At 42.5% G+C, this 24,458-nt stretch overlaps 1 protein-coding gene across 1 annotated transcript in view; it reads right to left on the reverse strand.

Moving 5' to 3' along the window:
- Positions 1–11,166: 11,166 nt before the first annotated feature.
- The window catches only part of LOC144823963 (cell surface hyaluronidase-like), a 582,809-nt gene continuing 569,517 nt past the window's right edge, over positions 11,167–24,458 (reverse strand). Inside the window, exons 24-25 of the mRNA XM_078682928.1 lie at positions 15,987–16,096; positions 11,167–11,690 (exon numbers count right to left, since the gene is read on the reverse strand). Of these exons, the coding sequence (XP_078539054.1) occupies positions 11,536–11,690; positions 15,987–16,096 (265 nt within the window). The 3' untranslated portion in view covers positions 11,167–11,535. The remainder of the gene's footprint in view (positions 11,691–15,986; positions 16,097–24,458) is intronic.

A 24,458-nucleotide genomic window follows, 5' to 3' on the forward strand; every position in this document is an offset into this window, starting at 1 on the left:
TCGAACGCTAGCTCATTTGCAGGATGGCCCATATCCACCTTCTTCAACAAGGGCTAAGATGCGATGGAGATTTAGGGCTAGAGGAAAATTCTCAATATGAAAGGCATAATTATCCTGCAGTTGGTAATATTTTAAACATTAGTGTGTAAGATAACGAAACAGCAACGTAATCTCTGATGCCTCTGAAATGTTAATATACAGTGGCCAGTGCCTACTATGTGTTTCGAAATTACATGGGCAGAGCTGTTGTTACTCTACATTTAGTTCTGTATCTGTACGAGTGGGAAAATCCTAATAAAGTTCTACTAAATTCAAACTAAGCATGTTTGAGCAGAGGGCATTTCTATTGAAGACGTTGTGGTTTCTGCATTGCGATATGTGGTCCCGTGCATATGCTCATGCAGTGACTGAGAGTCCCTTTGGATTCCGATGACCAGGCACTGGAGGTCTGCAGGGATGCTCAAGTCTCCTTTCGTGTATGGAAGCCTAATTCTGGTCGTTGGACTTCCGCTATCTGAAGGTACCAGAGTGCCTTGCTCAGTGGATGTCTTCACAGCACAACTCTCTACCACTTTGTTTTCACTTTTATCCATCCTCTTTTACTAGAAGATGGCTCCAGAATGAAAGACTTTGCAAATGTAGAAAGCAGTACTCAGTGCTACAAGGCCATCCGTGAGGGAAGCGCACGGCTTTCATGAAGGTTATTTGGTCACTGGCTCCTCAGCGCCCCAGTTGTTCTTGTTGGCTTCCTAGATGGTTTCATGGCTTGTGTGGGGCATTTGTGAAGGGCTAATTATGCTAGTGTAGATATCTGTAATGCACCCTGCAAATCTCATTTCCAGAATCATAACATCGAGAATATTTGTTTCCTTAAGTGGTTGGTTGTGTACATGTTGCCTGCCTGTCCTTGTTGTTCATGAGTGGCGAGTGGTGGCTCAGGGACTACTCAGCGATCATTGCTTACTGGTGGTTCACAGCTAGAGTGTGCTTCTGTGCAGTAAATGCCTGCATTAGGGTTGAGTTGACACTGTACTACATTGGGCTTGACATTGTCATTGTGAGTCTCTGCCTTGCTTGTGATTTGGAAATGTAGCATATCAGCATATTACATTTGTACTGTTATAGCGCCCTGAGACAAAGAAATGAATATATCCTAGAAAAAGCATGCTCCCGCATCACAATGTCTACTGCCTAAAACACTGAAAAGAAAGCACTAGCAAAGACAATGAACCGCAAGTGAAATACAAACACGTACTTACTGATGCAAGTGACATTGATTAATGTTATCTGAATGAAGCTCGAGCAGGCACATCTCCACTTACACCTTTCTGCTGAGGTCACTTCTGTAAATATTGGAAATAATCTCGAGAGAGAGTTGGTGTTTCATGAACGATACTTATACATTAAAATCAATGCTGCAGAGTCCAGATATTTAATTAATATAGCAGAAGTGAAAAATAGCCAGTGTTTTGGGGCTGTAATTCGCCTACTGCACTAACAGAGCTATATCAAAAGCAGGTGTATTCAGAGACGTCAGGGTGGCCAGTGTTTTGCAGGGCACTGCAATCACCCTGATTTCCAAAGTCCCTGGAACCCACTGCCTGGACTGGATTGCAGAACCTTCCTTAAAATGTTTGGATTTGGACATTGGCGTGTATGGTTGTTACTCACTGGTGCATGTTTCAGTGAGAAGATGTTGAGAGTTGTGTGGGTTTTATATTACGTATTTGGGGTTCCCTTATCCTGTGTGGTTTTTAACACTGCATACATACGCCTTCGTGCAGGGTGTACATCGAGCCGGATGTTGTCATGGTGATGTCCAATATCCCATAAATCATATGATATACATTTCAGAGTTAAGATCAGGAGCGTTGTTAATACATGGCCTTGCAAGAGGCTGGGCTCCACTCAGCGCCTGAGACTGGACTTTCTTAATACTCCCAGCCTCTGTCAGACGTTTGGCCGTAGTATGTCAAGTACAATTAGAACAGGCCTGGACCTGTTACAGACCAGCTGTATCAGTCCATATAATGGAGTCCATTTTGCTAGTATATCACACATTAGGTTTTTGTCCCAGCTCTTTGCATGGCGAGTGCTCTAAGGATGTGTTCTGATACTCCGTGGCCTTCTCCTCTTGGACCTGCTTCTAATGGGACTCAAGGGGGTGATCCCCACCCCATTGCCATCGGATATGATATACTCACAGGAGTGCATCAAGCAGAAGCTCTGCCAAATGCAAGAAAGTCTGCATATTTTGTACCATGGAAGGGACCTTAGAAAAATTGTGTACAGGTCCAGAGTTTTTTTTTTCGCAGTGAACATTTCATGTTCAGAGCACTTTCCATAGTGTGTGGATTGTGCAATGTTTACACAGCGTGTGAATCTCATGTTTTGGTTTTTGGACACACTACATGAGTCATTGGCTGATAAGACTCGCAGTGGCTAATAACGTTTGAAAATTGTGTGAGTCATTGACTGATAACAGTTTACACACGGAGTGGATAAGAAGAGTTTAGACAAAGTGTGAGCAATTGGGTGAAAATAACTTACACTGCATGAGGTATTGACTGATAACAGTTTACACTCTATGACTCATTGGCTGAAAATGTTTACACACTCGGTTGATTATAGGTTAAGGCATCCCACAGCGTGTGGCTCTCTGGCTGCTAAACGTTTAGGCACCATATAAGTCACTAGTTTAGATAAAACGTAGTCATTGGCGGACAATAGTTTACATACTGTAAGAGTCACCAGCTGATATAAGGTTCGACACTGTGTGATGGCTTCTAAAACATTACACAGACCATGAGTCCAGTATACTTATAGTCTCAAATATTAGCCAATAGAAGTTTACTCACCATTGGAGTCATACATCGAGAAAGTTTACACTTAGTGTTAGTCTTTGTGAGTTTACACACAGTGGGCCCGATTCACAGAACTAACTTAAGACAACATCCTAAATTTAATACCATTTTTGTATTCACAGAAGGCACTTAATCTTTTTGGTATTCACAGAAGGCACTTACTCATTGAGGAGTAAGTGCCTTCTGTGAATACCAAAATGAGTATGTGCCTTCTGTGAATACCAAAATGGTAAAAAGTTTAGGATTTTGTCTTAAGATAGTTCTGTGAATCAGGCCCAGTGTCAGTCAGGTAAAAAGATTCAGGGCCTCATTTAGAGTTCGACGAACAGTGTTCTCAATGGCAAATGCAAGGAAGTACCGTGTCCACCAAACTCTTGGCCTATCAGCCTCACTAAGACATTTAGAGTGGACAGTGCAATGTACTTTCCGTGGGGAGGGGGGTGGGGGGGTATTGGGGGGTCAATTTCTCCGCCACCCTCACAGTGGTGCTAGGAGTGGTGGTGCTGGTCAATGTCAACGTTACAATAAAATCATAGAAGTTACCAAACCTTTGAGTATTACTGATGAGCTAATGAGTATGTTTGGCGTGTTTGTTTTTGTGTATGTGGAAAGAATGGCATGTCTTACATTAATGCAGCTAGTCACCGAGGAAGGGGGCTCAGGAGTAATCTCTCAAATATTATCTTGTGTCTCATTTAATGGCATGGCAGTTCAATTCACAGATCCTCAAGCCTAGAAAGAGACTAGGAACCCACATGGACGTCAGCTACATTGAAATAACATGAAATAACATTCAGTAGTGCAATGCAGTATAACAGACCCTAATATAATCTAACCTGGTCTACAATACAATGAATTGTGGGCCTGCAATGTATTGGTTTTCATTTAGTTTTATTATGTTAAAAATGTTATTAGACTGTAGTCTTAGCTTTCCGTGCATCACTCAAAAACAAGATGAATACGTATTAGTTTATTAATTTAATTCTTAATAACATAACTTTGGTCTAAGGCAGAAGCCCGAAAATTAAATGACCCCACAATTTGAACCAAAGCTGTGATGGCACCAAGCAAGAAAGCGAGTGAGCCAGACCCTCCCTAGAAGAGCTCCCATGTCACTTTCATCCAAGCATCTACCCATTTATCCTTCCATTCAGCCTCTAGTATCCACCATTTCACCATCCCGTTCTATCAGCCATTCATTCTTTCATCCATCACTCAGTCATTCATCATTCTGTCCCTCTATCCATCTGTTCACACATCCATCATCTATGCATGCATCCATCCGAACATCCATCCTACCATACTTTTATCATTTGATTTACCCGTTTATCAATAAAGCCATTCATCTATCAATTAATAATTTTGTCAATCTATCCATCCATCCATCCTCAAATTTCCATTTACTTTGCCCTCCATCCATCCGCACAGATTTCCATTTACAAAGTCATCTATTTTTACTACAAGATTTCCTTTTGCTCCGCCACCTTTTTACCCATCCATCCATCCTCTCAGATTTCTATTTATTCTGCCATCCTTTCACCTACCCATATTTCCATCCATCCACACTTCATCCACCCATCCATCCTCTGATTTCAATGTGCTCTGCCATCCATCCATCCTCTCAGATTTCTATTTACTCTGCTATCTCCTACTCACCTACTCACACACCCATCCTTTCACCCACCCATCTACTCATTCTGTCACCCACTCATCCACCCATCCTCTTTGACTCTCTTCCACCCATGCTTTCACCTACTCATTCATCAATCCTTTCACTCATCCATTCTTCCTTTCACCTTCCCACATATCCATCCATCCATTCATCCATCCTTTTTTCTCACTCACTCATCCATCCATCCTTGCTGCCACTTATTCTTTAACCCACTCATCTCTCTATCCTTTCACCCACTCAAGCATCCACTCATCAATCCTTATTTCCCTTTTCTATGAAACCATCTTTCTTCCTTTTAGCATTCATTTTCAGTGTTTCTGCCAAGTTGCAGGTAAAAAAAAGATCATAAAGAACCTCACCCCAGCCTTAGCTGGTAAAGGGAGAGGGGGAGGTTCATGATGTCCCTTCATCCCATGACATTCTAGCATTAGGATGAAGAACAGGCCTGACTTTGAAAACATTTGTAACATTCTGAAAGGAAGCTAGCAAATGGTCAACCTATGTGATTCATTGAACAAGTTACTTACCTTCAGTAGCACCTTATCTGGTAGAGAATCTATCAAACCGCAGATTCCTTACCTGGGATTTATCCCTAGGCGTCAGACTGGATCTTGAAGTTTTCCTTGAGCAATACCCCTGTGAGAGGGTAGGTGGCTATGCATATCGTTGTCACCATCGTCCGCGCCATAAGTTAATTTCGGTATGCCTTTATAGGCACCCATCCAGCGAAGTGCCTTCAGTTACTATCCACGATTTTCCACGCTAGAAGCACAGAGCCACAGAGCCACAAAGCACACTGACCACTGGCGTGGAATACTAGAGCCCTGAAAGAGGAAAGCCCTCTACCTAGAAATCCATTTGCAGAGTGGGGAGGATGGGCGGATCAGTAAGGAATCTGCGGCTAGATAGAGTCTCTACCAGATAAGGTGTTATGAAGCTAAGTAAATTGTTTCATCTGACAGAGACTTTTAGTCTCAGATTCCTTACTTTAGAATAGATACCCAAGCAATATCTCCCAGAGGTGGGTACACAGACCAATTTCACATGAGGAAGTCCTGAAGGACTGAATGGGCAAAAAGCCCATCCCTATAGATCTGGCTGCCCAGGCAATAGTGTTTGGCAAACATGTGTAAGGAAGCCCACATGGCTGCCTGGCAGATGTTCAGGACCGCAACTCCGCATGCTAACACAGTGGTTACAACTTTAGCTAAGGTGGAAGGAGCACGCAAACCCTCAGGATGTTGCTTTTTAGCGAATACGTAGTAGATTTTATTACAGAGCATGATCCATCTTGAGTAGTCCTCTTCTGTATGGCTCGTCATTTCCTCACTCCGACATACCCCACAAAGACTTGGTCATCCACCTGGAAATCTCATGTGCAGTAAAGCTATAACGACAATGCTCTTTTTGGGTCAAGACAGTTAAGTTGCTCCTCTTCCTTGGAGGGATGAGGCGGAGCGTACAAAGTAGGCAGTGTTGGATCTTCCTATGTGAAAGAGAGTGAGCTTTCGTGAGAAAGGAAGCCCTCGTACGAAGCACCAGTTTATCTGTGTAGATTGCCAGGTAAGGAGGCTTGGATGACAAGGCATAAAGCTCACTGACCTTCCGGGTAGATCTTATTGCCACCAGGAAGACTGTCTTGATGTTAATGAGCCTGAGAGGACCGTTGTGCAAGGGCTCTAATGGAGCACACATCAGGAACATAAGGACCAGATTAAGGTCGCACTGAGGCATAACGAAGGGAGAAGGAGGGAACACATGTTCAAACCTATCAATAACCTATGCATAATAGGGGATTGAAAGAGGGATAGTTGGTCAGGCAACTGCAGAAAAGCAGATATAGCAGAAGAGTAGAGTCTGGGCAAGGGAAAGAACAAACAGGAGAACCTGAGAAAAGGGAGCAGAAAGAGGCTCAACTTATTTCTCTGCATTCTCTGCATACAATGCCACAAACGTGCCCCAATGGCAGGCATGTGTCATTTTTGAGGAGGGACGCCTGGCTGCCAGAATAACATTGCAGACTTCAGGTGGAAGGTCGAAATCTTTCAACTATTGGCACTCAATCTCCATGTAAAAAGGGGGAGTGTTGGCAGGTTCGGGTGTAGAACCCTCCCCCACAGCTGTGACAAGATCCTCTTGAAGGCCTCCGGGAGGACCAATGGCATACACAACAGCTCAGAATACCAGACTCTCCATGCCCTGTTAGGGGCCACAAGGATGACTTGGGCCCTGTCGTACCTGAACTTCTTAAGAACTCTGGGCAGGATTGGTATGTGTGGAAAGACGTACAGGAGGCCTGAGCTTCACTCGAGATGGAAAGCGTTTCCGAATTAGATCTGCCTTAGAAACTCCAGTGCACATAACTGCTGACATTGAGCATTCTAGTCAGCGACAAACAGATCAAACCAAGGCTTTCCCCACTTCTGAAAGAGACCTGGCACCACCTCCAGATAGAGACACCATTCATGATCCGCTAGGCATCTTCGGCTGAGTTTGTCCACTCTGCCATTCAAAGAGCCCGCCAGATGTTGAACCAACAAGGATATGCCCTGCGGTCCCAGCCATGTGCAGAGATGCAGGACCTCTTGACAAAGGGTTCACAACCCCACCCAGTGTTTGTTGAAGTACCAGATGGTGGTGGTGTTGTCCATGAACACTTGGACTAGCCTTCCCTTGATGTACGGAAGAAAAGGCTTTCAGTGCCAGCCGGATCGTCCAGTGCACCAAAGGGTTGATGGGGAGTCCGGATTCCACCAAAGACCAGATGTCTCTAATCTCCATCTCTCCCAAGCCATCCCAGGAATGATGCATCTATCACTATGGGTTCTGTTGCTCACCCAATCGCAGTACTGTCTGAGATCTGGACCATGTTGATCAGATTCCCGTGATGCTGCAACCACTGGAACTTCAAGTCCCACTGCAAAGCCCACATATACCAATGGGCATATGTCACCAGCAGAATGCAAGAGCCTTAGAGTCAGTCTCACCAATATCCAGGATAGAGGCAGGAACACCGGTATCATAGCCTGAATATTCTGGACTTGCAATTCAGGAGGATAGACCAGAAACTGCGCCGTGTCCAGAACAGCCCTTATGAAAGAGAGAGTCTGAGAGGGAGGCAGGTGTGACTTCGGCACAATGATAGTGAACCTCAGCGAATGCAAGAGGCACGCCAAAGTCTCAACGGGAGAGACGACAGCCTAGGCCAACTCCATCTTCAACAGCCACTTGTTGAGATAGTGGAAGAATGGCCCCCCTGATCTCCGCTGATGAGCAGCAACCACCGCCATCGCCTTGGTGAAAATCCGAGGGTTGCTAGTAAGACCAAAGGGGAGTCCGGTGAACTGAAACTGCTTGTGACCCACCGTGAACAGCAGGTAACGTCTGTGGGCGTGCAGGATGGGGAAGTGAAAGTAGGCGTCCTGAAAGTCCAATGCTACCATCCAGTCTCCAGGGTCGAGGGCAGAGAGAACCTGATCAAGAGTGAGCATTTTGAACTTCTCCTTCTTGAGGAAGAAATTGAGGGAGCACAGGTCTAGAATAGGGCTAAGGCCTTCGTTCTTTTTGGGCACCAGAAAGTAGCGAGAATAACAACCACGACCCACTTCTGGCATCAGCATAATCTCTATGGCTCCTTTGGCAAAAGAGACATTACTTCCTTGCGGAGAAGGGACAGATAGTTCTCCGTCAGCCTGTAGTAAGTAGGTGACATGGAGGGTGGACTGGTCTCGATGGGGAGGGAGCAGGCCCTTCGGATGATGTGCAAAACCCACCAGTTTGATGTTATAGACCACCAGTGGGTTAGATTATAGTGCTTCCTGCCCCCCACTAGGTGCCGATAATGGTAAGAGGGCAGACTATATGGGTTTGGAGGCTGCGGCTGCCGGGGGAGTGATGGACTGGCCGAACCTCTGGCTGCCTGAACATGAGGTCTGTGGGTACTGCTTCCTCAGCCACGCAGAGGCTGGGAAGCATGCATGCCACAGTGGCTGGGCTGGTAAAGACTTGGCTGGAAGCCCCTTATTTGGCCACACAAAGAGGCAAAAGGCAGATTGAGGCTGACAAGGGGCAATGGAAAGGCCCAAGGACCCAGCCATAGCCCTGCTTCCTTAAAGCGCTGAATCCGCCTTGCCTCTGAAGAGATGGGAGCATATCCATAAGTGATGTTTGGCCATCCCCAGAAAAGCCAGTCGTCCTCAACCAGGCGTGGTGCCGTAGGGCCACTGTCAATGAAACCGCTCTGCCCAGTGACTCAGTGGTGTCGAATCCACAGCTAATGGTGAACTTAGCTGCATCCCTCCCATTGGCAACAACCTGGGAGAGCATGGCCCAGGCCTCCTTCAGAACCATTGACAGCACCTGTGCAACTGTATCCCACAGAGTGTGGGAATAGCATCCCAAAAGGCACACAGTGTTCACTGCCCACAATGCCAGGCTGGTGGAATATTGTCTTGCCTAATTTGTCCAGCCTCTTTGATTCCCGATCTGGTGGTATGGTTGGGAATGTCCCTGAATTTACTGAATATACGTGGGAAGTGGAGCCTTGGGTATAGGGTGTTTTGTGAGGAATGTAGGGGTACCCTGCAGCAGGGCAGTGGAGGCAGGCTACTGTCCTGTTCATATGAACCCCTATGTTGGGCAGGCCCCAGGTCCCAAGCAGAACTTCAGCAAGTGCCTCATTAAATGGGAGAAGCGGTTCTGAAGAGTTAACTTCCAGCTGAAGCACCTCCGTCATGACATTAGTCTTGATTGCACCAAGGGCAGGCTTAGGTCAAAACCTGCAGCCACCCTCCTCACCACTAATGCAAATGAAGCTCCATCCTCTGTAGACATGTTGGGGGAGAAAGCATGCCAGTATCTGGAGAATTATCCAACCTGCTTATGTCTGCCAAATCCTCACACCAGTCCATGTTGCTAGCAAATGGCTGGTATTCTTCAGCATCCAGCGACCCCTCCCATTCCTCCCCGAGACCTATCCCATAAGAATTAGGCTCAGGCTCGAGCCTGGATGGCATGGCTCCCATCGGCGCCAGAGTTGGTGCTGGTCGATGCCCTCCAGCTCCATGTCGGAATCGGGGATATAAATGTGGAAGGCGCCACCGATGCAGGGAGTTTCAGCTTCGGGACCTGCGCCAGGGAAGGTCGGCATGACATGGCGAGCACCCATTCGGATCCATCTGAGGATCCCTGGGGTCCGACTGGCACAGGAGCTGCAAGCGTGGATCCAGAAGGTTGCCTCCCAAACCTGCAGGGCCCAAACCATGCCGGAGGGAGCAGACTGCCCAAATATGAGGTGCATAGCCTCATAAACTCTCTCAATTGGGAAGGGGTTGCTCCGGCTCCTGAAAACTCAAGGGAGGCACAGAGCCGTAGATCCAGCCCAGGCACTGGCTGAACCATGGAGCCAGGCTTCGAGTGACGCTTCCTCATCTTGTCGGCTGATGGACGAGGTGAAGTCGAAACATGCTTTGACTTCTTCTTCCTCTTGCAGCGGGACTTACCAGAATGACCCCATGACTTTGAGTGCAACGAGAATTTCGGACTCAATAACTGCTCCAGGGACCTTCCTCTTGACCAGGATCTGGATTGTCACGGCATCACATGTCGAGCCACCAGGAGCTTGTGGAAGCACTCCCTAAAAGCCTTCGGGTGCATGGTGTGGCAATCGGAGAAGGCCTTCGGATCGTGGTCACACTCAAGGCACTAGAGGCACACAAGGTTGGGTCCATCACTGACATCAAGCGATGCCAGGTGCCACAAGGCTTCATAGATGTTATTCCTGCCACACCAGGAGGAAAAAAAACATCAAAACACATCAACAAAACTTTGGGTCTGCGCTGACTGGCACGGAAAGAAAATAATTGATGTCAGCGCCGTGGGGTTGCACCTATATAGGCACCACGCATGTCACTTCTGGTGTGGACAACGCGGGCGATGCCACACTGAGACAAAGGATGTCACCAACTGGGGCATAGGGGTACTGCTCAAGATAAATATCTGGATCCAGTCTGTTGCTTGGTAATAATTCTAAAGTAAGGAATCTGCAGCTAGACGTTATCTGTGTCAGATAGTCAGCTTTCACATGCCTCCTCCTTTCATACTCTCATGAACGCAGAGTATAACTTAAAATATGAAAATGGCATCGCTTTCAGATTGACAAATGTTGATCTACAGAATACAATAATATGTTTTGGTTTGTAAGACTATTTTCTGCACCTTGCTAAATTAAGACTGAATGAACAAAAATGTGCATACTTCATGGAAGAAAACTGTTCACAGCATCTTATTGTTCTCAGTTATCCTTCTGTGGAACCTGTAAGTGTAGGGGTGCTGCAGCACCTGTCACACTCCTGCTTCCAACACCACTGCAACCCGACAGACTGAGCTCCATCCACCAAAGCCTAACTCAGGAACTTAATCACAGAATGAACCATTGGCTGATAAGCATTTACACACAGTGTGAGTCACTGGCAGATGACAGCTTACGCAGAGTCTAAGAGTACAAAACACACAAGTATGAGTCTCTCTCATCACCTGTGTTTCAGTCTTTGAGGGAGGAGCTGATGATGCCCATCAGGACCTTTAACATTTAATTTGCTTTCCTTATATGAAACGTTTCACACACACACATACATTCTTAGGGCATTTATTCATTCCAATAAATACAAGTGTAACAGACTACCATGCAATCTGGAATGCAACAATTAATGTTATTGTGCCACTGCAATAATGTCAAGTTCCTTCTATGCCTTTTTAGAAAAAAACTGAGACTTTAATGAATTAAGTTAAGCATTTCCTCCAATTCAAGAGAAACTGGACGTGTGTTCCCTTGAACAATCGAGGTTCCCCACCGAACAGAACTCTCCTATCCTCCATCACAAATGTTCAAAGACCCTCAAACACCATGAGGGAATACGACATTCTTCCACCTCTGAAGATCAAGGTGTTTCTCCCCAGCCTGAGAAGAGCTGGACCTTTTCGTACTCATCTTTCAGTTCCTTAAGGCTTTGGATGTGAAGTTGGGCACCTGTATTCTCTCTGCATCAAAGGCAGGTAGGACAGCAGTGAGGCAGGTCTTTGGTCAGCAGAATGGTTCAGAATTTGAATCCAAGAAGGTGTGGGCTGTCCCTTGTATCCTAGCATGGCAAAACTTCCTGCAGAGTTAAAAATAGAAAAGAGCCGGTATCAACAAGAAGGAACCTGTGCAAGACCAGTCTGTTCTCAGCAGTGCATCATCAATGTTTGTTTCATTATATGTAGAGGTTTTTCCTGTCTCTATCAAAGGCAGTGAAACATGCACACTAAAAGCCACAAAGAATTTAAAGGTCGGCCTGCAGGGTTGCCAACTTGCAAGGCTAAGCTGCAGACCTATTAAAATGCAACTGTGAAACTGCATTATCTCTCAAGCACAATGAACAATCCACAAGCCCTCAAACTAATAACCTCACCCACGAGATCTCCCGCTAGATTTCCTCCCCTATGACACCCTGCATCAGACTTTTCACTAATGAGACCTCATCTACATCCTCACCCAACAGTACTCACTCTTCATATTCACCCATGAAGTCCCCACTTTACTTCCTTAGCCATGAGACCCTCTATCTACTTCCTCACCAATGAGACCCTCACTATAATCTTTTACCCATGAGACACAAGTGTACTTTCTCACCCAAGAGATCCATCAAACTTCTCAAAGATAAAACACCAATTATTTCCTTACCCATGAGTCCCCAATCTACCTCCTCAACCTTTGAAACCTCTACTTAACTTCCTTATCCATGAGACCCCCCATTTCAATCTTTCATCCTCAAAACAACACTTTACTTCCCTACCCAAGACAGCCAGATGCCACAAAGTGAGACCACCACTTGACTTTTTCACCCTTGCCAACAAACTTGAATTCTTCAGCCACGAATCCTTGCTTCGCTCTTACCCATAATAACGCACCCCATTGTAAACTTGACTACTTCAATACGTGTCTTTTCTAAGGCACTCACTATTTTAGCCCACCTAAGAAGGGACCACAAGAGGCGAACATAAATTGGTGAAGAATTACGTGCCTCTCACCGCTAGGAATGCAAAAATTAGGTCTGACCTCCTCAGCCAGCATTGTTACATAAGTGGGAACAAGGAAAAAAAACACATGAGAGAGAGCGTGGTTGTGATTAATGAAGATGTGTGGGTGGGGAAAAGAACAATTATGTTCTCCTTCTTGGTTAAGAAAATGTTTCCAAATCCTTTATCAGAAAGCATGAAGAGGTGCTTTCACAAGGAGTTAGTGAAGGGGAAGTGACAATAGAGGTGGTCATGGTTGAGAAGTATACAATCAGAGAACAGACTCAAGAGAGAGTGACAATGTCCTCAGCCACTCCTGTTCAGGAAGCAAGGATTGCAGTAACAGTGAGATACATCTCAACATCTAAAGCAAAAGAAGCGAGTTAAGAATAGACCTGCATCCATCCGAGAAGGCCAGCCTATAACAGTCAAGCTGATTATTAACATGCAATAATAAACCACACTTGTATACAACGAACTGGTCCTGGGTGAAATTTTTATTCTGCCAGAACAATCAGAGTAATTATGCATTACTCTTGTGATGAGAAATTACCAAAATTATGAAAATACGCCAGCTTTGTAATTACGAGTAATTTGGCGCAGAAATCCTTTTACAAGAGCACAGGAACAATGAACTAACAATAAACCAAGAGAGAGTAGCTGCTGGCTAGAGCTGTTTGTGTCCTGTAACAGTTAGTGCTATTTTCTTAGACCAACCTGCATCCTCAGGCTTATTTTGAATGCAAAGGTACATTTTGCACTAGCTAAATATCACTAAATTCTGGATTACGCTCCTCACACAATTACGCATAATTAGAGTAATTTTGCTGTAATTATGAGCCAGAGAGAACTATGCTAGTTACTCCTACCTGTTCAATAAACCAGACCACATACTGTCATTGTTAGTCCTGTCAGCTTTAGGGTGGTCTTTTCCCCAACCTTTTGCCTTCCTCCTCCATTTTTTCTGATCTTGTGTTTATTGGCACACTTTACCACTGCTAAACCAGGGCTAAAGTGCGCGTGCTCTCTCCACTAAACATGGTAATATATGCTTACACCCAATTGGCATATTTAATTTACTTATAAGTCTTTAGTAAAGTGGTACTATGTATGCCCAGGGTCTATAAACTAAATGCAACTAGTGGGCCTGCAGCACTGATTGTGCTGCCCACTTCAGTAGCCCTTTAAATATGCCTCGGATCATTGCAGAGCCTGTGCATGCAGTTTAAACTGCCATTTCGATATGGCAAAAACATTTTGCCAGGCCCAAACCTTTCTTTTTAATACATATGTCACCCCTAGGGTAGGTCCTGAACAGCCCAGAGGCAGGATACAATGTATTTAAAAAGTAGGACATGTAAATTTGTTTTTTACTACTGCGAGGCCTATCTCTCCCAGAGGATAACTTAGAAGTTGCCTTATTTTATTTTGTAAATGTAATTTCCAAATGGGATGAGATAACGTGTTCATGTTTGGTGTCCCTGGAATCCTAATTCAAAATCCTAACTTTTCATGAATTCGGATTTTAAAATATAATTTTGAAAATGTCACTTTCAGAAAGTTGTCAGCTTCTTGCTTTAGCCATTTGGTGCCTGCAGCCTGTCTCTGGTCACATGACTGGATGTCTGGACTTTGTGTATTATTCCTAGACAGCCACACAAAATGGGAGCTTAAGTGTGACTGGATGGGCCATCACTGGCAGGATGGGAGGGAGTTGCTGGTCCCACCTAATTTACACCTGAAAAGGCAGTGTTCTGTCGCCACACAAAGGGCTTAACGACTCTGCATTGTCTCTTCAGCCAGCTTGGAACCAGGACAGGGTAGACAAGGCATCCCATGCACTTCAAAGACACTGTCTAGAAGCTTCTCCCACCTTCCAGACCCAAGGCACCAGTGTATAAAAGAAGGACCTCAGAAGCCACCACTTCAGTACACTTTTGGACCTGTGGATACTATGCCAGGAAGAAGGACTACTGTGCTGCTGAAAGGACTGTCACTCTGCTGGACAACTACTCTGAAGGAGCTGCTGCCTTTGTGTGCTGACCTGCTGCCCTCTTGCCTTGGGAGGAAGAACTGGACTTGCAACCCATCTTGAACCCAGGACACCAGAGTGAATCTGTTCTGAGCCTCAAGAACATAATAGCCTCCCCAATAGCTCCTGGACCCGTCTTCAGCGAGTTCCTGAACCCCAAGAGGTGCCTCTCAGATCCTGGACAAGTGGTGTGGCTCTTGAGCTCTTAAATGTAATCTTTTGGGCTCTTCACAACCGCAAACGGGCCCATTTGCACTGGAACTGCGTCGCTTACACAGAAAATCAGCCTGAGCCACTGCAAGCACTTCTCTTCCTGCACCAAGCATTGTTCACCCTCGTGGTCTACCAACACAAAGCCGGCCAGTCCATGACGTCCGGCCTGCACGTCATTCTCCACTGACTACCACCAGTAACACTCTTCTTGCTCCTGGTGACCTTCTTCCACGTGAACAGGGCTTTGGCACAAAAGTTGAAAAGGTAAACCATCAGCGGGAGTAATCTGGGACTGTATCCTACCTGCGCACCAATGCCGTTGGTTTGAACTTTTGACTTTGACCTGGTCCAGAGTGACCAGATGGCCATGGTTGACGCTTTATGCTATTAGGTGCTAAAATGCAGTACATTCTTTAAAAATGCATAACTTTGTATCTGCTGATTAGATATTTGCTGTTTTGGTCTTGTTTTATTTATTAAATTAAACTCTATTTTTCTAACCTGGTGTGGGATCTTTTTAGTGTGATACTTTCACTGTTTAACTGTTTTTAGTGTTGCACCAACATTTTACACATTGCCTCCAAGTTAAGCCTGACTGCTTTGGGCTAAGCTACCAGGGTGTTGAGCATAGGTTAATTTGGGGTTTGCTTGTGCCTTATCCTGACTAGGACTGTGGTTGCTGCTTGAACATGACTCACACCCCAGTCAACCATTCACCCAATTTCTAACAGTCATTATAAGAGCTGTGCTAAATCCAGGGAGAGAAACATTAAAATACATGTATTAACATCATGTTATGGCAATAATGTTAATGATTGATCAAGGGGTGGTGCTCACTGTCATGAACATAATATATTGTCTAGCAAAAAGATTTTCAAACCACACTCTTGGCTCTAAATATATAATCCACATATTATTGGATTTGCATAGTTATTTCAAATTATTGAAACTGGCACATTTCAACCAATATTGTGTGTAATCAAGAGATAATCCTTGGGTGGTGGTTTACCCTGTGTGCTTCTGATGGATGTCATTTGGTTTATAAAAAAAAAGGTTGTTTCCTGTGATTTTAGGCTTCAAATCACATAGAGTCTTACTTTGAACAAGCCTTATGTGGATGGAATATGACCACAATATGCAGTATATTTACCTTTCTCAAAGAGAGTGACAGGCTTCACGGAGCCAAGTTTCATGAACACTGACATTTCTGAACTGGAAGGAAGCATTTTGGTACCACGAGAGCAGATAAGAACAATAGACCTGATATAGAGAGAAAGAAAACAAAAGACTGAGACTAGCAGTAAGTAAAACAAAGGTGTAACAGATACGTTTTTGGAAGAGGCACTAAATGAGTTGACACGCACATGTACATTTGAGCACTCTATTCCTACATTTCATACATTAGACACATGTACATGTACACTGATGGAGAGGATGAAGGTATCATTAAAGGTAAATTGTAGCTGAGGAGAATAGGCATAAACTTATAATGTTATGGTTTCTATAGTTTTCCGAAGTCGTTTGCTAGTATTGTGCTTAATGCTAATGTTAGGTTGCTTAATGCTAATGTTAGCTCACTTAAAAGAGGTGTTTGAATAAAATATTGAGTTTTAACTATTTGGGAGACAAAAATAAAAGAAATAAAATATTGTGATACAAAAATATAGTGATGTCAAAATATCGTTGTCAAGAATATTGTTTTTTTTAGGTGCGTAACATTGTTTTTAAGAATAGAGTTCTTTTTAAAATTGTTCTCAGTAATACAGTTGTAAAACAATATTGTTTGTTAGTTATTCTAATGTATTTTAGTTCATATATTAATTTTTTGTGTTACTATTGTTTTTATAATTATTATTTTTTAAATTTTTTATTGGAATTGTTTATAGTAATTTATTGTACTGTAGCAGGTTGTTGGGCTTGAAAGGGGACAGGGTGGGAAGTTAATTAAGCAATACTTATTATTAATTAATCATTTTTAAATAATCACATGAGTGATATTCATTAGGTGAATTATGCAATACTTGATTTATTTTAGTTACATTTTAGATGCGGGTTGCTGGGTTTGTAGGGGCACAGTGTGGGAAGTTAACTAAGTAATATTGAATTAACAATTTTTAATTTAAAATACATTACATATTTGATTATAAATTATGTTATTTTGCTATGTTAGGTGCAGGTTGCTCGTCTTGTGGGGATAAGGTATGCAGTTATGTAATAATTAACAATTCATTGTTAATTATTTAACTGATTATTAACTATTTAAACTGTGCTATACTTATTTATTCTAGTTTTATTTTAGGTGTGGGTTAATAGGTTTGTATGAGTACAGAATGAGAATTTAATTAAGTAATAATTGAATTTTTTTAATCATATGTTTTTTACATAGTAATTATTACAATTATTTTTTAAATAGTAAATTATTAGAATAGTGAATTATTATTTGTAATTGATATTTATTTGATTGATTGTTAATTATGTAAAGGTTTTTTAATTTGTTATGATTTTTTTCATGTTAATTAATTATATTTATATTGGGAGTATAAGATTTTTCTTCTAAATTAGTAGGGTTATTCAAATACATAATGTGTTTGAAGTGAAGTACTTTCCCTATCCTATTGTTGCACAGACTGGAGGGGGAATAGTAAATCTTAACCCTTCGAAGTCCAGCACTTTCCCTACTATTGTGCTGTTTGGAGTGGGAATAATAAACGTAACTCCTCAAACTTCAACACTTTCCATGCTGTTGCATAGATAGAGTATGAATAGAAAAAGCTAACCATTCCGAAGTCCAATGCTTTTTCTACTGTTGTGTTGTTTGGAGTTGGAATAATAAATGTAATCCCTCTGAAGTCCAACAGTTTCCCTTTTGTTGCTTACACTGGGGTGAGAATAGTATATCTAATACCCCAAGACACCAATACTTTTCATATTATTGGTTACATATGATTTGCTTATTTTTTTATTTTTTATTCAATGAAAATAAATTCTTTTGATACTGATAGTCTTATATTATTTTTTACTTTTTTGAATACTTTTTTGTTATTTTTCTTGTTTTTTGTTTTTAATTTTTTAATATTTAATTTATTTGGTAATTTATTTTAATATTTTGTGATTGAATTGGTAATATTTTTGAGTTTTATTTAAAAATTTACTCAGATAGACAGACATGCTTTTCATAGTGATACATTAAAAAATTATCAAAATTACTTTAATATAATGTAAAATACCTATTTATAATAATTGTGCTACACTATTTATATATAAATATATATAAATATACATATATACATGTATATAAACACACATATATATATATGTGTGTGTGTGTGTGTTTGTATTTATAAAAGTATATATTTATATATTATGCTAAGTCGTAGTGAAATTTATGCAATTTACGTGATGTTAATGTAATATACTAAAATATTTAAGATTTACCACTTCAAACTATATATATATTAAAACATGATATTTTTGTATGTTTTAGACATCATTAGTGTTAAACGATATTTGTTTCCCCTGATATTTTTGTACTTCTTATTATAAGTGTAGGGTCATGATATTTGGTAAACTATATTTTTGAAAGGATATTTGTGTCAAACAATATTGTTTAACTAAATATTGTGCCCGGGATCCATTCAAAGTACTACAGGGGGAAACATGTGAAAGGAGCACAGAGAGGAAAGCGAAACCAGGGAGAGAGAAAAAGATCTGGAAATTTGCCAAAATGAAATACTGAGGTTGGGGAACAAGTTTTTCTCCAGAATTTAATTTGATAATTCTGAATAGATACTATGTTTTCTTCACAAGTCAATTGTTTTCCTCGCAAATTTATTTGTGATGTCAACAAAAATGCATGAATTTTTAAAAGACTAATTTTTAAACACTTTTTTATAAATTCTTTGGTGAAATTCCACCCTGTGAGTTCACATATGGCAGTACTGGCACACTGAAGTGTACATTTACACATGCAACACTACAATGAATCAGCCAGGGTTCAGCCAGGTTTCAACCAGTTCATTAGTCCAGAGATGGAGTCTTCTAAGTTGGTCCCATTGTAGGTTTTGATGCAGTGCTCCATACAGTGGCCATTCTAGGTGGATCCCTCCCTCTCACCCCACACCAAAGCAGTCCTATTCAGTATGAAAACTATTTTTCATGTGAATATTTACTGTTGTAAAGTTCTCTGATACCTTTGGGTCTAGCTAGCGCTATATAAAGCTCTCAAATAAATAAATACTTAAATATATAAATAAATTCAAAAGGTGTCTTACTTCACCCCATTTTTTATAGAGATTGTGATCTGTACTCATTGAGATGGAGATCAGTCCTATAGAATGTGTTTATACTCCAACTCAAGACAACTGTGATTGCCCTGATTGACCTAGGCACAGAAAGTACCTCTGCTGGTCTGAATATGCAAAGACTTGAATATACGCCCTAATAATTTTCTGGATTTACAGGTGGCTTCTACCACCCTGGTGCCACCCAACACAGAAAGTATCTGATCCAATTAGCATAAGACACGCAGTTCCATCTTTTCAAGTGTAATTTAGCATGGACAGGGTTAACATGGAAGAACAAGTCAGTGCAAACACACCTAATAGTCAACCATCTCCACAGAATCTCAAAGGGAGGAAGAAGCTGCCAGTCCACGTGCTGCTGAGATGGAATCATTGTGAAATGCTGAGCAGATCACCCTCTGTATATAAAAGCTGCAGACACAGATAAACACATTCCACAGCCATCATCAGGAACGCTCCAACTGCATCCATCACAGGCACTTGACTCGGAAAGTTCTTCAGAGCAGGTGAGCTAAAGGGATCTCAACAGAGGTGCTCCTACTTCTGAAATGGAAAATATGTCTCCTTCTGCCAGAAGTTAACCACGTGAGGTACCAAAAGCACAGTTGTCAATGACAGGATCTATCACTCAGCCTTTCCCTATGTTTGCAGAGATCTGCTTCAGCTCTGGGATGCTTCCCTCAAGGATCAGGGAGAAGATGCCTAGCCTGTTCCCAGAGGGACCATAGCCACAAGCGTTACTGCAGTGCTTCTCTCAAGTGTTTCCTTGAGGCTTATGCTCTAGGAGTCCACTTATCATTAACCCAAGAGTCCACTTAATGCCTTACCTCGATTAGCGTGCTCTTACAAGGCCGCCTCAATACATGCCAACCAGTGTATGTAATGTCAACATGGCCAGAATACACCAATGTATTGGCCAACCAGTGGACACTATGAGTTGTTTTCTAAACAAGAGTTCAGCTAGTGCCAAAGAGTTTGGTGCAAATACAGTTCATTAGATATGACCAGCTTGCAATTAAAAAGTAGACAGATAACACTAGTTAGCTAGATGCCACCAGGCACAGATAACAATTAAATGGATGTTTTCATCACGCAGGAACATAGTTGCCTCCATTTTGTAGCAAAGCAGATATCAGATTCATTTAAATCTTCAACACAACTTTGCAGCTAGCTAAATATTACCATGTTCTCGATCAGTTAGCAGACAGCTAAATGTCACTGGTTCGTGCCCAGTTACAATCAAAAAGTTAAATATATATCAGTTTGCTGCACTTAACTAGAAATTACCATTCCATGGTAAACAATTTGCGATGTGACAAGTTAACCGCTGACAGTTAAATAGAGGACATCTTAAACAGTTGGATAACATCATTACAAAGCCATAAGTTAAATAAATGTAACCAGTTCACTAATAACGGTCAAATAGACATCATCAGTTTACAGCTAACAGATATCACCAACTCATAGCTAACACTTAACTAAATTTCTCTATTTCAAAGCAATCAGTTCAACAAAAATCACCAGTTGACTCTTAATACTTAAATAGATATCTTCAGTAAACAGCTAACAGCTAAATATTCATGACTACTATATAGTAAACAGATACATACATATCACTAATTTACATCTGTCAGTTAGCTACATTTTAATAGTTCATCTAACACTTAATAAATAGCACTAGTTTATGGACAACAGTTCAATTAATGTCACTAGTTTATGCCTTGCTTTAAATAGATATAACTAGTTCAAAGTTTACAGTGAAGTACAAAGCATCAATTCACAGGTGAGTAGATATCACCAGTTCACAGTTAACAATATTCGCCACCCTCTGCGTATCAACTTTCAAGGCTAGTTGCTACCCACGGCTATCACTGCTGACATTAGTTGGGGTGCACCAAGAGATCAGCTCTGCAATATTATCACAGATTTAACACTGGTTAATCTTTCCACTTGAAAGAACTAGAGCCTCAGTGCACAGACACCAGTCTAAGGAGGTTTTAGCTGCATTTCGGTCTCTGTTGGGAGATTCAATGCATTCAATTAATGGATCTTGCCATCTGGTAATCGATTGCAGACTACCACCGGGAATGAATGCATTGCTGGGCAATTATTGGGAGAAAGACATTCAGAGCGCTCAACTACATCAACTGTAAAATGTAAGGCTCTCAAAAAACGGTCTACTTTGCCTAATGTTTTATATCCCACACCTTCAGAACCTGCTCTGCTCGTCGATGATACACGAGGTCCATGTAGCCTCATATCTTATTGGACATCACCTTAAATGCTGTTTGTAAATTCACACCTAGTGATGATCTACGGCTTGCGTGCTGCTGAGATGTCAATAGAGGCAGGAAGGACACCTGGCTACTGTTGGGACACGAATGTCCTCTACATGCTAAACAGGGATCTACCCCTGCAATGAGTGCCCGACTGCATGTGGAACTGGTATCCTGACGTTTACTTCGGCCCTGGTGTCTTACTATTATAGTATGTGCACCGAGGCCAGGTCTGTCCCTTACAATGCAAGGTACAAAGCCTGTCCTGCAACCTGGAGAGGGTACCAAGGGTTCCGTACATTAGGTAATGGAATACTGTCCTTGTTATAGGCACATCAAGTAAAGCAATGATGCGGAACACCATTGTTTTGAGAAGTTCGAGTGTGACCAGGTCTTTTTTTCTGTTGGTAAGAGTTTGACATACTAATCCCCCTCAAGTATAGTTCAGCTGTTATGTGAAACCCAGAACCTTGTACTGACACTCCGAATGTGTGTCAAGTGTGTGTGTTATGTGCAGCACATACATAGCACATGCATGGTGGTAGGACTCTGTGTGTTGTATGAGTTTGAGTAAAGGGGCCAGTGGATTCCATTACGGACTCCCCTGGTTCAACATAGCACAAAATGGACAGAGAACATAGGTTACCCGATGAATGGTACTGTATTGCCTGCATTTCTGTGGCTGAAGAATGCAGACCCAGACTCTGAATTGAGGAGGATGGAGACTGGGTTGCATTTAGAAATTCCATGAGGCTCCCCATGTTCTATATTGTAGATGATGGGGGTAACGGTTAGGAATATAGTTTCTGTGGTTCAAGGTGAGGAAGTTTCTAGGCAGGGTTTTTGTCTGATTACTGCTTCAGAAAGGTGATGGCAGCCTGGTGTACAGAACTCATATTTTATTGGGCACATGTTTTGGATTCTACTACACAAGCCACTGCTACCTACTGTGAGAAACAAAGCTTGGCACAAAGGCTGCGTCTGGGGAGCAGCCTGGAAGAGAGCCAACTCAATCAGGTTCTGAGGTCTAAGACAATGGATCCACATCTCCTGCCTAGAAAGTGTGTATAAAAGTGAGATTCAAACCATACCTCTTCATTCGATTTCAAAGTCCATTTGAGTACTCATTGGACAGCTGTGTGGCAGGGCTTAAGTCTGCATGACAGTCAGTCTCCCAGAGGTGATGGGACATCATCTAAAGTCTGCAATTTGCTGGAGAGGATGAGGATCTGTCTAGAAGTCTGTGTCCATGCTCAGAGAGAGAAGGAAAGTGCATGTCCATGCAGGAGGAGAGACTGTCCTGGAGACACCCAGAGTGATATTGTGGTATGTGGCATCTAGAATTACCTGACTGCTGAGAAGGAGCAAAGCCAGTTCTGACCCAAAGTTTGCAGGGTCCACAAGTCTCCTGTTGCAGCTTTCACCATGAGCAGCATTAAGAAATATTCACCAAGTGTTACCATGTGCCCCAACATTCACACCATCAAGCCCGACTGACTTGTAGTGTGGGTAACACTTGGGGTGCTACTGAAGAAGAGCTACTGCATCAGTGTCTAGGGCCCATAATCTCTATGAAATGAAAATCCATACTTGCAATACAGCCATCATTGAACAACTGTGCCTCCTTGCAAAACTCCCGATCTTATGTTCTACTGTAAAACGGGTTGTCTATCCCAGAAGATAAGTCCCAAAAAGGGAGAAAAGTGGCTGCTTCCAATGAAAAGCTAGTGCACATTTTCCTAAATTTCTAAGAAGGGAAAGAGAGGAAACTCACTCATAATTTAGTAAAAAATATATATCTGACCACACCAAGGGTAGGTCAGGTCAAATCTCGCAGTACCCTGGAAACATCCCAGTGGAGAGGTGGACTTTTTGGGTAAGAGCCTCCTTCCTGTATTGTGTGGGATGGGACAGAGACATCTGTACATCTGTACTGGACACTGAAAACTCTGGACTATTGCTTAACTATATTGTAATTTGCACAAACTTAACAATGTTTTTCTGTGTTGATCTACACATATAATCCTTTTATCAAGTTTTTTATCACTTTGCTCTGGGTGGCTGTTAGAAATTGGGTCTCTAGTTGGCAGAGGTATGCACTTTCCAAGTAGGGATCGCAACCCTATGCAGGGTAAGTCAGTCACACACTGAAATCTGCCTGTGCTCCCCTTCTGGTAGCTTGGACAGAATATAACATAAGAGGCAATATTTAAAGTAGTCGTGCATATAGGGATACAGTAACACAGTGAAAACACCAACAAAAAAAGACTCCACAGTGAGGTATGAAATAGTATCACCTTTACTTTTAAAACAAGATAAAAAAGACAAGAATCCAATTGAAGCATCTCAAGTTATGAATACTTCATGAATTGCAGTTAAAATACCGAAAGAGCCCTTTCGCTTTCAGTAGGTTCTTTATGGTTACGCAGGGGAAATAACAGTGCGCCATCCTGTGGATCGGGAAACAGGTTTTCTTCCTGTGTCAGCATGAAGCGGTGCTTCCAAAGTTATTAAAGATAAAATGCAATGTCAAGTTGCAGGAGACTGATCTACTCACTCTGTTCTGGCTGTCCATGAGAGTGCTGGTGGGTGGCAGGTACCTCGTAAATCCCGGACTGCACAGTACCTTCTCTGGGGATTTCAGCGGTGCCATCAGTTTCAGGATTGGGACCCGCGTTGCTGGAGTCTCCCCTTTGCTGGATACATTGCGGTGGTTGGAGTAATGAAGGGAAGATGCAGGTAAACATGATAATATGCGCTCGAGCAGGCAGACACGTCTTTTTTTTGGTCGGCTCCCCATGCTGATACGTGTAAATGTCCATAAGAGCCTGCCGACACTCTAAGAAGGGCCCAGGACTTGTTGAGTGCAAGTCAGGCAGAGTCACACTCCAGATAAGTAGAGTCTAGTAGTAGTCGTTTGTGCAAATTAAATCTTTGATAGCCCTGAGATTTCCTGAACAAGGAGCAAGCCAACAAGCCCTTGGAGTTACTTAGGTTGCAAAAGGTTGTAGAGAACAGGTCCAGTCCTTCTAAATGCTCATGTCA

The sequence above is a fragment of the Lissotriton helveticus genome, chromosome 3_1 (assembly GCF_964261635.1).
Source record: "Lissotriton helveticus chromosome 3_1, aLisHel1.1, whole genome shotgun sequence".
Lineage (NCBI taxonomy): Eukaryota > Metazoa > Chordata > Amphibia > Caudata > Salamandridae > Lissotriton > Lissotriton helveticus.